Here is a 17265-nt window from a genome sequence, read left to right as displayed (position 1 = left end):
TGTTATGCATTACAATAATATATTTGTACCATCGTGGTTTAATCATAATTCGCTAATCTGATGAATCAATTGTTGAAAATTTGAAATCTTTAAGTCAAAAAATCAAAAAAATAAACCAAATAATTCAACTTTCAAACTTACTTCAAAAGTAAGCGTGAAATTTCCAAATCTAAAGTTTGGGGCTGTTTGCAGTTACAGGTTAAAAAAGACAAAATAGTTGTTCGCAGTTAGTAACTGTGAACAGCTATTTTGACCAGTTTCTGTGGAGCATGCTATTCGCAGTTGGTAACTGCGAACAGGTCAAATAGTTGTTCGCTATTACTAACTGCGAACAGTTATTTTGTCTTTTTTGACCTGTTCGCAGTTACTAACTGCAAACAGCCCCAAACCTCAAATTTGGGAATTTCAAATTTACTTTTGAAATAAGTTTGAAAGTTAGATTATTTGATTTATTTTTTTGATTTTTTGACTTAACGATTTCAAATTTTCCCAATTGTTAATCTAATTACTTGAGACTTCAGTGTTATACTTCTATCCAGGTAATGTTTGGTTTTACTAGCCATTCAAGTGAACGAGTGCCTTTTGCATTGGTTTCATTCAACTAATGAACATTTCTAAGAGGATATCTAATGGTGAACAAATGGAAAATTTCATGAGGTAACTTTAAGGTTGTAGTTTTTCCACAAATGCTTTTTTAAATCCACGTGGTGACCTTGAGCTTTTAACTTTTCCTTGTGGTAGAAAAAATGTAGAATTTTTTGGTTAAATTTAAGTACTTATTTCAACTGCATTTTGAAATTTATGGTCAATTACAGTGGTTACGATATTTGTTTTCCTTAAAAAAATGACATTACGTTGAGTAAAAATAGCGTAAAGTTAACAAAAAAACTTTTTTTTTGTCCTTTTGGCTATTACGTGGAAAAATTAAAAGGTTAAGGTCAGTACGTGGCTAAAAATAAAATTTGTCTACCACGTGAAAAAGCCGATAATTAAGGGTCACCATATAAAATCCTATTTTTATCCTTAAAACCTTACGTTTGGTGTTAAGTAGTGATGGCCACGGAGCGGGTTACCCGAAACCGAACCGGTCCCGAACCGCTTGAAACCGTCCCGGAATCGAAACCGTTCGCGACAGGTTCCGAACCGCGGAAAGGTAAAACCGCCGGAAAAAAAGTTGCCGGAACCGTGAAACCGCGCGGAAAAACCGCTTGAATCGGACCTAAGAACCGCGGGTCGGTTCACCCCGACCACCGGTTCCTTGGAACCGGAACCGGAACCAAAACCGGCCGGGTGAACCGGCCCAGCGGTTCTTTGGAACCGTTCAAAAAGTAGTCGTTAACTAGCCGTTGTGATTTTTACTATAAATACACATCACTTTGAATCATTTTCATTCACAACTCATCTCTTCTCCTACTCTCTCTACTTGATTACTTAATTATGCAATTATTCTCTTAATTACATAATTAGTCAGTCTTTTAATTATTTCTTAATTTAGTTAATTACATAATTAGTCTTTTAATTATTTATTTATTTCTTAATTCTATTATTATTTCAATATTATCATGTCTTCATTTTTGAAAAAAGCCTCTAAAAAAGTTACTAAAATGGCAAAATCATTGGGAGGTGCTAGCTCCAAAAGAAAGGCCACTTCAAATCTGTCGGTATCAACAACACCTTCGATTAGTAATTATAATTATGAACCAAATTATCCAGATACGACCAAGAATTACACGATTATGCAGAAGAAGTGGAAAGAGAAATACAAATTGAAGAAGAAGAAGAAGAACAAGAAAAGGAACCAACGACCCTTATTGGGATACATAGATCTCGACAGTCATCAACGAGATCACATGAAGAACAACTACAACAACATCAACAAAAACAACAACAACAAAGACAAGCTCGTGGTAAACAAGTCAATTTTCAAACTATCGGTTAGTTTTATAATTTTATTCTTCAAATTGATTAAATTTTAAATTATTATTTATTTATATATTGTGGTATTTGAGTATGTCTTTATATTTAAATTTAGATGAAGATGAACCAGTAAGACAACTTTTTCTGGCAATACGTGTTAGGTGGTGGTACGGGATCTTTCAACAAACATTTGGCAAAGAAGCATCGAATCACAAAAGAAACTCATGCAACAAGCGGCAACAGGACGACAAGTGGAAGCCGACAGTGGAAAATGGACATCCCCGGCGGAGGTATGCCTTTTAAATATAATCGTAATGAAATGATTGATGAATTTTCTAAATATGTAATTTGTGATGAGTTGCCATTTAACCATGATGAAAGTAAGGCATGCGAGTATTACACTAGAACTAGATAATTATCTTAAACATCACTTTGAAATTGAACAAGATAGTTATTATATTTTAGAATGGTGGAAAGAAAAATCAATAAAATTCCCCATATTATTGAGAATTGCAAAGGATATCCTTGCAATTCTTGCTTCTACTATTGCGTCGGAGTTTGCTTTTAGTGCAGGTAGAAGAGTTCTAGATGAAAAGAGATCTCCTTTTGCTCCACATAATGTTCAAATATGTGTTTGCAAGAAAGATTGGGATCAAGCGGAGCTCCGAACACAAAGACTAAAGAACGATGATGATCAAGGCGATGATGATCCATGGATGATGATGGATACATCTGTATCATCGTCAAAAGGAGAGTCAGCGAAAGCATCTAACAACCCAGATGATGATGACAAAGACGAATAGGATCAATCGGACAACGACCAATCAACATTCAACAACTACAAATAAAAGGTATGACAAAGAACTAAGGGCATGTTTGGTTGGTTCATTTTTAATGGTATGGAATGGTATCATAACCATTCCAATGTTTGGTTAGGCATTTTTACATTGGGATGTCATACCCTCTGGATTCTCATCCCATTCCAATCCTCTAGAATCCCATACCCTCCTACCCCCTCAAGTTTCAAACTCTATTCCATCCCATATTCAAACCCTAATTTCAAAGGAGAGCTTTATTGCAGCGGCTGAAGAGGAGGAGCAAGCGGGCGGTCGTGGCTGCTGGGCAGCGGCTGCTTGGGTTGAAAAGAAATCGCAACCCTGCTGCTGGTTGCTTTGGCGGCTGGTTGCTGGCGGAGGTGAGGTGCTGGTGGTGTTCTGTGGGCGGTTGGGCTACTGTGAGGGAAGGGAAAGGATGCGGGAGTGAGGGAGGAAGGAAGAAGAAGAGAAAAGAGAAGAAGGGGGGAGAATGACGGCTGGCTTAGTATTTAGGGTTTCATGGGCTTTTTATACTTGTTTTTATTATTATTATTATTATTATTATTATTATTATTATTATTATTATTAGGTTTATTTATTTATTTATTTTTATCTCGGTTTATTTTTCTTGCGAGGCCCAACTAAGAGACTCACACATTTTAATAAAATACTCATTTTGATTCGAACCTCTTTATTTAAGACATCGTAACTATATTTTTAATATATATATATATATATATATATATATATATATATATATATATATATATATATATATATATATATATATATATATATATATATATATATATATATATATATATATATATATATATAAGTTGACATTTAAATCCGTATATGAAGGAAATTTATTAAAACTAATTCGGAAATAATTAAATAATAATTGTAAAATCTTTAAAAACTATTAAAATATTAAATAATTACGTCATTAAAATCTCGGGGTGTTACATGTTGTCTGATTGTGGAATATTTTGTGCTAATCTTGTGTTTAAATGTTAGCTGGAATTGAGATTTAGAGCTGGTGAAGTTGGAGGGAAAACTAGTATGTTTTATTTGGGTTGTTTTGTCTCTAATTGTAGCTTGATTTGGGGATGTTTCTTCTTCAAATTTGTATTTACTTAAACACATTTCGGTTGTAATTTACTTAAACATAATATGTGTGTATGTATTTGTGTGTTTAATAAATGTATGTATGTATCTATATATATATAAACTGGACAGAGAATCCATTCCATAACTAAACCAAACAGTGTGAATGGATTGAATATCTATTACAGGATTGAACCAAACAGTTTTAGTCTAGTATGGGGTTCTGAATCCATACCATCCTGGTATGGGGTTCCATACCATTCCAATCCTGCTCACTGAACCAAAAGGACCCTAAGTGGGCTTTGATTCTTTCGGGATACGTAGGCAGCTTAGTATTCTTTCGGGTACTAGGTTCAAGTCCATTCTCTCCCTCTTTTTTTATTAATCATCTTTATCGTTTCTTATTAATTTATTTTTTCATTCTTTTTAGTAAATATTTTAATAATGATGACAACTTGACAAGCAATGAATTTCGCTAATAATCAATTAATCATCTAAGGTACGTCCATATTATTATAGTATTTTTATATTATATTTAAAGGAAAAATAAGAATGGAACCGATGGTCCGACCCGCCCGACCCGCGAGTTGGAACCGCCGAAACCGCCTCATGAACCGCCAAGGAACCGTTTGGAACCGTCCGAAACCGGAATGTTCGAATCAGGTTCCAAATGGAACCGAAACCGGGTGGAATCGGAACCGGATGGAACTGGAACGGAACCGGCCCAACCAGGACCGTGGCCATCACTAGTGTTAAGATTTGGTCTTCATGAAGACCAAAGTAAAGACCTTGCTTTTATATCTTTCTATCTCTTCCTATACCGAGAGGCTAAACTTTGCGACTTATATTCGATGGTTGAACTTTAGAGGTCATTTTTTTCCTTAAGAACTTACCTACTAGGTACCATGTGTAAGGTAATTTTGAATTTTGTATTTTATTCGAAAATGAAAACTTTTTTAAAAAAGAAAAATAAATTTATTATTTATATTAAACTAAATGTAAAACAAAATTAAATTCCCTCTCTTCCCTTCTTCACTCCCCTATCGACTAATCACTCTTTATCTCACTAGAGAATTAATTTGGGTAGGTTGTAGAACTCAATCAAACAAGTTATTCATTTCTTATTAATTAGATCTTCACTTTTTGGGTAGTTATCTTAATTTTTGTTAAATTAGTAGAAATTATAGGTTGATCATGTGACAAACAATCTGAAGATCCTTCAACTTCTTTTTTATAAGATGTTGAAGCAAGGTTTAAGCTCAAATATCATGTTTCATCAACTCCAATTCAAACCCTTTCTTTTGGAAAAATGATGTTAAAATTATTGAAAAACTACTGATGGTTATACTTCTTACTCGCTTGTGAAATCTAATGATGAGAAGGATGATGGGGAAGAAGAGGATAGGAGAAGAAATATGAGTACTAGGAATTGTAGGTTGGGTCAAAGCTGATTGAAGATCACAAATTTTAGGCATAGAATTCATGAAAAAAATGTTTGTGTTGAGTATGATCCAAGCGGATCGAAGAACACAAATTCTTCAAGCTATTTAAATTTTAACTCCAAAGAATGGAATTTTAATGAGGGGGAAACTAGTATGTTGTTAATGAGCCCTGCACTAAGGAATAAATTACAAATGAGAGAAAAAAGAGCCTTTATTACTGCCCAATACTTTGGGGCTTACTTTGCAATTCAACAAACGTAATGTGGAGTAAGATTTTGTAATTTTATTTCCCTTTTTAAAAATTTAATTTGGTTACTTTAATGCAAATTCTTGCCCTATTGTACTAGTAATTATTTCTCATTTATACATAATGAGTTATAATGCAAATTTCTTCTTGCCCTATTGTATGAGTAATTATTTCTCATTTGTACAAAATGAGTTAGAAATCAATCATTGGTCACTATAAAGGATAGCACATCTGTAGTTATAAACATCATTGTTTGAGTAGCTTCTGCGTTTTTGTTACTTGGAAGGTAGGGGCTGCAGTTTAAATAAATAAAGAAAGAAGATTTTTATTTTACCTGCTGTTTAAGTAATAGGTAAACAACCTAATGAAAAAACGACTCCCAAAGTTCAACCCAATGAATGCAATTTGCAAAGTATTGGTGTGGGAATGAGCAAAGTTGAGTCCTCGAACAATTTTTCATTTTTTTTATTGTATCTCTCTTCTAATTGCAAACTCGTTGGTCACCATTAATTATCCTCTAAGTACCACATTTGATTCGATGTTAATTTTATCGACCTAATTGCTTGATGAGAAAATTGAAATAAAGTGAAAAGCTCCAGCCTCTAGCATAACGTAAATTACCTTGTGTAAGAATCTACATTTCTGCTAGTATAAGGTTTATTATTATTTTTTTGATCAATTACCAACTGCAGCCTTGAAGTTTAGTCATTTTAGAATGAACAGCCTCGATGTTTTTTTTTCTTTTTACAAACAACAGCCTTTAAATTACCAAACACGACATCGATGCAGCCACTTCATCGGATGACCTGTTAAATGACTATTGACTAAGATAAATGACCTTTGACTTTAAATTAAATTCATTAATCTAACCTAATTTATCCATTTACCCTCAATTAAACCCTTCTTCCCCAACATCTCTCTAATCCTCTCCGATCACCACCACTACCACCACCACCACTAAAGCACCTTCTTAAATAATACCGTATATAATTTATTATTCACAAAATTCCTCATTTATTACCTAAAAAATACCCTTCAATCCAAAAAAAAATTCATTAAAAAAGGAATATTAATGGTGGTGGTGGTTTTGGGAGAGAAAGAGTATCTTTTTGCATTTCAATTACAATAATCATTTGAGAGAGAATGAGTACCAATTACAATAATCGGAAATCAATGGAATCTCAATTTCTTATCCACTTATAAATACTCTAATGGCGTAACAATACTCAGGAATTTCAATCTGCACAACAATCATCTGTGAAGCCATCTCTTACCTTTTAATCTACCTAACTAATTCCTACAAATCCCTAAAATTCACCATTGACAAATCTTAAGAAAAATAAAAACAATGAAAACCCTAGAATCATCTTCCTCCAAAAAGAAAGATTGTTCAATGGCGTTTCTTTACATGCTTTGTTCAATTAGTATTCTTACTAATTTGCAGAAGTTTCTGGGTTTGCTCCTCCTCGTGCTGCTTCTGGGTTTAATCAAAAAACTAGTTAGAAAAAAGGATAGTTCTTTTTTTTTTTGTGTTTATGTTTGTGATTTTGATCTACTGTCTACTAATAAATTGGTCCAAGTGAATCCATTGTAGTTTTTGGGTTAGATTTAGAATTCATCAATGTAATAGTATATTTGAATCTTAGCTTTGAGTTTGTGAGTTTAATTATTTGTACCGATTTGATTATATGGATTGGTTGAAGTACAGAGAGTACAATTTTGTCAAATTTTGAGGGGTATTGGGGTGGGAAAATGTTGGTGTTGGGGTGGGAGGATGGTGGTGATTGGCGAGGGGTAGAGGGAGGTTGGAGAAAAGGATTTAATTGGGGTAATTGGGTAATTAGGTTAGCTTAATAAATTTAATCGAAAGTTAAAGGTCATTTAGCATGGTCAACCGTTATTTAACAGGTCATCAGGTGAAGTGACTATATTGATATCGTATTTGATAATTTGAAGGCCGTTATTTGTAAAAAGAAATTTGAAGTTGTTTATTCTAAAATGCTCGATCACATGATAAGCTGGAAGAACTTATAAAAAATTTCTGGCTCGTTCAATGGCAAGATCAAAGCCACTACTAATATATGCATCTTAATGCTGTCAATTTCAGATAATTTGATGTTATTATGTAGTGTTTATAATTTCTATTTTTTCGTTTGTTCAGGAAGATGAAACGAAGTATATTTTATCTGTTCGAGGATTCGACACCGTGCTGTCTGAAGGAGAAAACTCTGGCATTAATTGCATTGCTACTACTATATATTGTTCATCTTCCTTCCATTTTGTACTAAAATATGCCCCTTTTCAACCAGGAAGAAACTAAATGGAAGTTTCAGAAATTGCTAGGAAAAGTAACAAGGGAATTAGGTAGGCAGCCACAATTGCCATGATGAGTCGACATAGTATGACTGGCTAAGTGCCTCAAGTGCTGAGTTAATATTTTTATTGTAATTGTAGGGCTGAAAGGATTCCTTTGTCTGTGTACTTGGCTAAAAATATGGAGAACAACTCTGGTTATCAGGTAGATTTAATAAAAGTTGATTCAAAATCTTACGATAGCCTTGTCACTCAAAAAGATAGGAACAAAGAGAACAAGGCCATCCTTTCAAAGTGGACAACATATAAGGTATGTGTTTTATCTTATTCTTTGAAGATGAAAGGCTATTATATTAGCATGCTCTTTAACAATCTACTACACCAAGTTATGCAGAGACCTGGCAGTAGACTTGGAAGAGTTACCACTCCTACAGTTGAAGTCTTTGTTGATGAAGAATGTGAACAAGGCAGAACAGTACTATAAATTAAAAGAACTCATGCGAACTTCACGTAAGGATTTCATGAAAGAAGCTTTAGACTTGTCATGATTCAAATTCTTAATATAATCGCACATGATCAAAATGATTCAATTGTTCTGTCCTCAGATAATAAGATGTACTACCATAAGAATTGTTCATCGTCTTGTAGCCTGGGATTTTTGTTACCCCTTAAAGAACATCGATGACACTTTCATACAGGTTGCATCTTTGATTATCGGTTTTTTGCAGTCGTTAATGCAAGACTAGAATCAAACAATATTTATAACACCCTAAACATTACACATAGCATAGCACGAATAGGGAATCGAACCACGAAGACAAGAGATGCTAGACTCTAAGCTTGATGTAGGAAGGTTTATATGATTGGTTGAGTGTTGAACTAAACTAATAAGGAGGAAAATAAAACAAGACTAAACAATGTAAAGCAATGAAAGGCAAACGAGGATAGATTAGGTCCACCGTAGGATGGTCAATTTGCACAAAAGATAAGCTAGGTCAATGAAGATCAAACAATAACCAATCATGATACTCATGATAACGAGATGAAGTTGATGACCTCACAAGTCACTCGAACGACCTATAATCGCCTTATGCCTCCCAAGGAGTGGTTGAACTAGATTTGTATCGAGTGTCAACAACAAGCATCATCAGCCTCAAACCCTAATGTATACAATGAAGAACAAGACTATACCTAGGGCTTCACTAATCAAAACCCCTAGGAAACTACTCACTCACATCTAAACCAACTAGGACAAAAGCAATAAACAGAGGAAGCATGACAAACTATTCTAACAAATCATATAAGATGAACAAGAGCAATAATGAAAGCAATGAAAACAATAACTGAAAGCATTAAATGACTTGAATGAAATAGAGAAATAAAACATACATAAATAAAAATGCTTGAATGAAATAGAGAAATAAAACTTACATAAATAAAAATGCTTGAATGAAAGAAAGCTTGAATCCAATACAATGCTTGAAATAAAGATCTAAACTAAAGAGCTTGAATGTAGAAGAAAGCAATAAAGAAAGCTTAAATGGAAATCATTAAAGGAAAGCTTAAATCTAATCCAGGGCATGAAAATAAAGAAAAGCAATAAAGGTTTGATGTTCTAAGGCGAGGCACAATAGACTCTCACAATAGGCATAGGGCTTATATAGAAAATGGGGGTCTATATACCCTAACAACAAAGGGTTTTAAATGCCCCAAAATAGCCTTGAAGGCTGGCATTTGCTGCTTATTAGATGTTATATAAGTTGGCATTAGTTATTTTGTTGCTAATTAAGTTGGCATTAGATTTTATATATGTTGGTTAGATTTTATATATGTTGGCATTAGATGTTATATAAGTTTGGATTTGGAATTTGGTGCTTGTTAGATATTATATAAGTTGGTATTAGTTATTTTGGTGCTTGTTAAGTTGGCATTAGATATTATGTAAGTTGGCATTTGGTGCTAATATCATTGGTATTAGTTATTTTGGTGCTTATCATATAACTTGGCATTAGATATTATGATAGTTGGCATTATATATTGTATAATTTGGGATTTGGCATTTAGTGCTCATTAGATATTTAATAAGTTGGCATTAGTTATTTTGGTGCTTTTTAAGTTGGCATTAGATATTATATAAGTTGACATTAAATATTATATAAGTTGGCATTTGGTGCTAATATCATGTCTCACAGGATGTAGATTTGATTAGCAACTACAAGTCATCCCCCATAACGGTGGTGACGATATTACATCAAATATTGGTTATGCCAACCCACTTCAAGTAAGACGACAGATAAGTGACCTTGCAAATGTAGATATATACGGGACACTTGATCCTCGCGCATACCATAGCACGGTACAATCTACAATCAGCTAGGTATTAAAAAAAGAAAAAACACAGGACGTTAATCACATTATTAAACACCAACAATAAGATTTTTAAAAAGTAAACATAGTTCCAATATATAATAAGCTGGGATTAGATATTATATAAGTTGACATTAGATATTATACAAGTTGGCATTAGATATTATGTAAGATGTTATTTGGTGCTAATATCATGTCTTAATGCCAATTTATAACAACATAATTTCAACTTATATCAGTCCTAATGCCAAAAACCAGTCCTAATGCCAAAAACCAGTCTTAGTGCCAACATAACAACATAATTTCAACTTGGACTAAACATCAATTTATAATACACAAACACCTAATATGCCTGATCGAAGATGCCACTTATATCAGTCCTAAATGCCAATCAATAATATCCTAATGTCACCTTGTAGCAGATTGAATATCAATTTATAATAAACATACAATAAACATATAAGTGCCACTTATATTAGTCTTAATGCCAATTGAAGAAGTATTTAGATAAAAATAAAATAAAGAAATATGTTAACCTCAAAAAGCGGTTCTATATCAACATTTCTTTGATACTGCTCCATAAAGTACGCAAGATACAACCCAAAATCAAGCTTATCATTGTATACAATAATATATAACATATTTAATCCCAACTTACTATATTATAATGCACATCTCTAACTTTTTAATGCCAATTTCACTATATTTAATCCCAACTTACTTATATTATAATGCACATCTGTAACTTTTTATTCCAACTTACTTATGACCCATGTATATCAGATAACAACTTATAGTAGACTCAATGCCTCTAATATCAGATTTAGTATGAATTTACATTCAATTATATGCCAATTTATATAAGTCTTAATGCCAATTTATAACAGTCTTAATATCACTTTAAATACTTCTTAAAGCAAATAACAATCTTTATAGCATTTTTGTTAAATCTTAACACCAACTTAGCATAATATAATCCCCATTAGCACAACCTTAATCCCAAATCATAAAATCCCAATTTATATCTGCCTACATCATCATAAAAATAAATAATGGTTAACAAAAAAACTTACACATTAACTGCATCCAAAAAGGTATATCTGTAACCTCTTATTCGGTTTCGCTTCTTTCTATATACGCTAATCGACATTTAACTACAAAGCCCAAATTAATGACATTCGAGCCAATCTCATCCTGATCGTGCATTGTCATGACATCCCTCCGATCCATGAAGAGCAGTGTGGCATATGTGCATAAAATCTCTCTGTAAGCGACATAATGTAATATTAAATTCACAAAAAAGCTAAAATTAAAAAAATGAAAATACAATTATAGCCATACCTTGGATCCATAGTTTCTTTGCACATTGCGTAATCCAGTACCATCAGCTCAATTTCCTTCATGTTCTTTATGTATTGTAGGTTTGGCTTACAAAATTCACTAGCGGGAACAAACTTCGCCACCGTGCCGCCTAACTTCAAACTGCAAATTTCGTTTAAAGCTGAAGGCACAGGAGTATCAACCTCAGGACTCTTTCCTTTGGAAGGCATCAGTGTTTTATCCTTCTTCCTCGTCGCATCCTCGTGCATCGCATCACCATGATTTACACCAATATCGACATCGACGTTATCCAACGTCACAGCTTTCGGCACATCTCCTCTACTGATCTACAACAACATCGTCCCTCTCCAACGGTGTAACATCTGGCGCATTCTTCTTTGTCATCAATGCACAAAAAGCATCGACCGATGCAAGCCATTCACTATTTTTGAAAATTTCTTCCGATTGGGTTAAAACAACATCATCACTGCAAAAGCCATGGTCACCTTTCTTCGCTCTAAAATCACTTACCCTTTTACAGTAGGTGTGAGTGATTGCCTCAATATCCCGCTTGAGAACGATCTTAGCGAACTCCAAATCCTAAAGACATTAAATGTCAAATTAAAATAAATAAATTTCAAACTATCAATTCCAAATGCCTACTTAAATATCAGAAAATTTGCATATATAAAGTAATTTAAAAACCAATTTATATATTATTAATGCCTACTTATATCTTACTTAATGCTTATTTGAGACTGATTATTATAAAATATACAATCTATCTTAAGAAAAAATATTGTAAAATGGCATTAAATAGACCAAAACTTAGATCCATTGCCTTTCTCCTGATTTCGTCATCAGTTTCCCAATGTTCTTTAAGTTCATATGTCAACAACCTTGAAGCCTTGTTTTAACGGACAGGCAAATCTTGAACTGGAGAATCATATACATCTACACGAACTAGCATGTCCTACAATGGAATTTCTTTGACGGATAGATTCGCGTCGCCAGCAGCTTCACATGCTTGGAAACCCATCTTGCACCTGTCAGTATACTGGTGCGTAATTGGCAATCCATCGATCACCATGATTGATTTACCGTACCCATTAACCTTCTCAACCTCAAATCGAGATTTGAGGTGTTTCTCGTTCATGTGCTGAATAAGAGGCAAATACTTAGGATAAGGTGTCCCCTGAAAAGAACATCTGTAGCAATAGCAGACTAACAATAAAAGAACACATCCATTTACAAAATTAATGCAATTGTCCCCATTGACACGATGCACAGTATCGCATAAACTATCTATAGTGAAAGAACACCAATCATAAAAGTTTATCCTTGAAGGATTAGCTACAGCAGAATAAAAAGTCTTCCTGATCTTGAAATCAGGAAAAGGAGCAAGCAATATAGAAACGGCTTATAAAACAAACAACTTCTTAAAATCATCCCCTCCGTTAGGGAACCTTGAAAACAAATGCGGAATGTGTTTCACTCTAACTGCATTCGGATTGGGGAAACCTATAGTTTTTACCCATTCATTATATCCATTCTCATTTGTTCGCGCCTTGATCTTTATTTGGTTAGTAGGATTCAGCGGCAAACCAAAAATATTGAAAACATCGTCGGCATTGATCACATATCCCCTGTTGTTGGGTATATTCTGGATTATGTTCATGTGGTCAAATGCGCAGCAAGAAATGGTATAACGCTAGATGGCATTTTACCTCTTTTCACCTTAAACAACTCTAACCCAAAGGCATTGACATCTTCAATTTGTGCCGGAGTTAGTGAGATTTCTTCTTTACCATTGCACAAGAAGAGATGTGGTTTACAATTCGTGTATATGGCTCTATCAACACTGTATACAAAGAATCAAAGTAAACATAAGCAAGTTTAGTATGCATATAATAAACATACATCCCAAGTTGCCTCATCATAAATACTAGGGGTGTTCAAAGAAATCTGATTTGCAAAACCCGACCCAGAATATCCGGTATTCGGTTGTTAAAACCGGATAATTAACCCGAATTGCCAAAAGCGGATATTCCGGAGCGGATAGCCTGTTTATAAACCGGATATTTGGTCGGATCCGGATACCATATTTATAAATCCGGATACCCGGTATCCGGTTTTTTTTTTTTTTTTTTTTAAAAAAAAAAAAATTTAAAGTGAGGCAGGGACTTGAGTGAGTGAGGCAGTGACTTGAGTGAGTGAGGCAGCAGCTTGGGATACCATTTCTAAACCTAGTTTCATAATTGCAGTTCATCACCATCAACAGCGCCGTCCACTCCATACTCTTCCCTTCTTCAATCTTCATCATCATCAGCTCCGTCCTTCCTCAGTTCATCACCATCTTCTTCCTTCATCTTCGTCCTTTATCACCATCTTCATCCTTCATCTTGTCCTTCATCAGTATCACCATCTTCAGTAATCAGTCTTCATCACCAGGCGACAGTGTCAGTCGACTTCTTCATCATCTTCACAGGTATTTTACTTAAATTTTAAGTCTTATTCCTAATTTTAGTTATTTTTAACTTTATTTTTAATATTTTAAATTCAAATTCTGATATCTGTTTGTTTAATTTATTTTCAGACCCTCTTTACAATTTTAAGTTGAAGATCTACATGGATTCTTACCCACCACCATTTGGATTTTCGGTTGCTCTTTATCATTTTTATTTTGCCATTTATCTTTGCTATTTGTTTTTGATATTTGTTTGACTTAAATGCTAATGTAATATTTTGAATTCAAATTCTAATATTTGTTCAACTTGTTCAATTTGTTCAATGTTTTTGATGTATATGATGATGGTAGATTATATATAACTGAATTCTGCTTGTATATGATGATGGTAGATTATGATGATAGTTGATAATTGATATCTCTTTTCAATTGATTGTGATGAATTGATGGTAGATTGGTAGGCTTTATGATGTTTTTGATAATTGATAATTGATAATTGTGATGAGTGATCACCGATGAAAGATGAATTGATGATGGTAGGCTTTAATATTCTGTTTTATATATAACTTGTACATTGTGATGATAATGATAATTGATAATCTCTTTTCAATTGATTGTGATGATGGTAGATTGGTAGGATTTATTTAACTTTACAATAATGGTTACTTAATGTAGTACCAATTCACTTGTATTTTTAAAGTTTATCTAATAAGTGAAAGTGTGAAATAAAGATGTCCTAATTTAAGCCTGAGGGAAATTCTTTAATATATGTTTTGTATAGAAGATGGGGTCGTCTTATGATGATAATGGAAATTCACTACTGAATGAAGGAACTCAATTTGAAGGGAGTGTTGATCGCTTGTTCGATGAGGATGAAGATACAAGATCACCAATTAAAAAACAGAAAAATCAACGTCATGCAACTACTGGTACGAGGAGTAATAGGTCAAAATGGTGGGATCATTACACAGTTAATGAATTGGATTCAACAATTGCTCATTGTAAGTATTGCAAACTTCTATTAGTTGTCCTAGCAAAAATGGAACAACTCCTTTGGCTAATCATACTAAAAGATGCAAAAAATATCCTCCAAATTTGGATATGAAGCAAAAGAAAATTGAATTTGATATTGCTAGAAGAGTCAATGATGATGGTAGTGTTGATAATGTTGGTTTTTCGAAATTGTGGGAATTTGATTATGATTTGTGTAGGAAAAAACTTGCTACAATGCTTATTGTGGATGAATTGCCTTTTGCTTTTGTTGAACGTGAAGGATTTCGTGAGTATTGTAGGGCTTTGAATCCTTTAATTAAGATTCCTTCTCGTAGTACTACCACCAGAGATTGTTATAGTCTTTTCATTGAAAAAAGAAATGAGTTGAAATCGTCTTTTCAAAACTTAAGTCACAAATTTGTCTAACAACAGACACTTGGACATTGGGGAAAAACTTAAGTTATATGTGTTTGACTTCACATTTTATTGATGATAACTGGAATTTGCAAAAGAAAATCATAAACTTTTGTCTTATTGCTGGTCACAAGGGAATACCTATTGGTAGAGCTGTTGAAAAATGCTTGATTGATTGGGGTTTGAAAAATATCATGACATTGACCGTAGACAATGCAAGTTCAAATGACATAGCGGCCAATTACCTTAAGAAAAGAATTAACATTTGGGATACTGGTTTGTTGGAGGGTCAATACCTATATATGAGATGTGCATTATATATTTTGAATTTGGTTGTGAAAGATGGTTTAAGTGAAGTTGATTTGTCTGTTTTGAAAGTTCGTGCTCTTGTGAAGTATGTAAGGTCTTCTCCTGCTAGGCTTAAAAAATTTAAAGAATGCATAAAAGAGGAGAAAGAGGAGAGCAAAAGCCTTGTTGTTTTGGATATTGAAACTAGATGGAATTCAACTTATCTAATACTTGAATCTGCTATCAAATTTAAAAAGTCATTTGGTTCTTTATGCATGAAAGATTCTGCTTTAGTTAAGTTACTTAGGAAGTTTGGTGGTGCTCCTACTGAAGAGGATTGGAAGAAAGTGTCTACTTTCTTACCTTTCTTGAGTGTTTTTTATGATGCAACTTTGAGATTTTCTGCTTCTCGTTATGTAACTTGCAACTCTTATGCACATGAGATTTTTGGGACTAGATTATTGCTTGCCAACAATATGAGTGCCGATGATGAGGGTATGAGGAAAATGGCTACCAATATGATGGCGAAATATGACAAAAATTATGGAAACATTGATAATGTCAATATTTTAGTGTTTGTAGCTGTTTTCCTTGACCCTAGACATAAGTGGAATTATGTGGATTGAATTGTGCGTGCTTCATATGATGCCACAAAAGCATTCTCTTGTCACTAAAGATTAAAATGGTTTTTCAAAATGTGCTTGATTCTTATACTTCTTCTATGCCTCCACCAAAGACAAGTGGGGCTACTTCCTCCACTTCCACCTCTTCAACCTCTACCATTTTTACTCAAAGTGGGACTCAAGGAATGGGGAAGGTGGACCTTATTGAACTAATGAATTCAAGATATCAAATGGAGACAGGTTGTTCATTAACCAATGTAAACAAAAGTGAGCTGGATAGGTATTTAGAAGATGCATGTGAACCTCATAATTCTAACTTTGAGATTTTACTATGGTGGAAAGATCAAACTAACAGGTATCCCATTCTTTAAAAGATGGCTAAAGATATGTGCCTGCTATACGCCTATACCTATTTCTACCGTTGCTTTTAAATGTGCTTTCAGTACTGGTGGTCGTATTCTTGATGATTTTCGAACATCATTGACTCCAAAGATGGTCGAAGCCCTTATTTACACACAAGAATGGCTTCGTATTTCTAGAACTCCTTTAGCAATAGAGGAGAGTTTGCTTGCACTTGAAGAAATGAAGGAAGGTTAGTATAAATTTTTAATTATTTTTCAATTGATTATTTAATATTTAAGAGTAAACATATTTTTCCTTTAACCTTATATTGTTCGACTGTTCGTGCTCTTGGTTTAGGTAATGCATTAACTTTGGAGCATCCGGATGTCATAATCGATGAAACCCTTAACGTCGTTGAAGATGATTAATGGAGCTTGAAGTTTCAACTTATAAATTTTAATCGCTTGCACTAGTGGAAAAAACCTCATTTGCTGCGGTTTTTTTGCCATAATATGCTGCGGTTTCGGACCCCAGCATTAGTGATAGCAACAGATGGCCTATTGTAAATGCTGAGGTTTAATATCGCAACAGAAAAGTGAACCATCTG

The 17265-nt window shown here is 33.7% G+C and overlaps 1 protein-coding gene across 2 annotated transcripts; it reads left to right on the top strand.

Annotated features, from left to right (window-relative positions):
- The first annotated feature begins 6425 nt into the window (after nt 1-6425).
- LOC130798622 (uncharacterized) lies at nt 6426-9668 on the top strand. Of its 2 annotated transcripts, none has more exons than XM_057661682.1 (3): nt 6426-7895; nt 7986-8154; nt 8231-9668. In XM_057661682.1, the coding sequence occupies exons 1-3, from the start codon at nt 7852-7854 to the stop codon at nt 8390-8392; spliced, it is 375 nt and encodes a 124-aa protein (XP_057517665.1). In that variant the 5' UTR covers nt 6426-7851; the 3' UTR covers nt 8393-9668. The 2 variants fall into 2 exon arrangements, with proteins under 2 accessions (XP_057517665.1, XP_057517666.1); XM_057661683.1 differs by having other exon boundaries at nt 6435-7895; nt 8239-9651.
- Nucleotides 9669-17265: the final 7597 nt, after the last annotated feature.

Source organism: Amaranthus tricolor, chromosome 13, assembly GCF_026212465.1.
Source record: "Amaranthus tricolor cultivar Red isolate AtriRed21 chromosome 13, ASM2621246v1, whole genome shotgun sequence".
Classification (NCBI taxonomy): Eukaryota; Viridiplantae; Streptophyta; class Magnoliopsida; order Caryophyllales; family Amaranthaceae; genus Amaranthus; species Amaranthus tricolor.
Note: the sequence above shows the minus strand (reverse complement) of the source record. Positions and strands in the feature narration are given on the sequence as shown.

Bases quoted from the DNA above. Each gene is read 5' to 3' on its own strand.
- LOC130798622 (XM_057661682.1), top strand. From the start codon at position 7,852: ATGGAAGTTTCAGAAATTGCTAGGAAAAGTAACAAGGGAATTAG. The intron at 7,896-7,985 runs GTAGGCAGCCAC...TTGTAATTGTAG, and splicing joins AAAAGTAACAAGGGAATTAG to GGCTGAAAGGATTCCTTTGT. The intron at 8,155-8,230 runs GTATGTGTTTTA...TACTACACCAAG, and splicing joins CAAAGTGGACAACATATAAG to TTATGCAGAGACCTGGCAGT.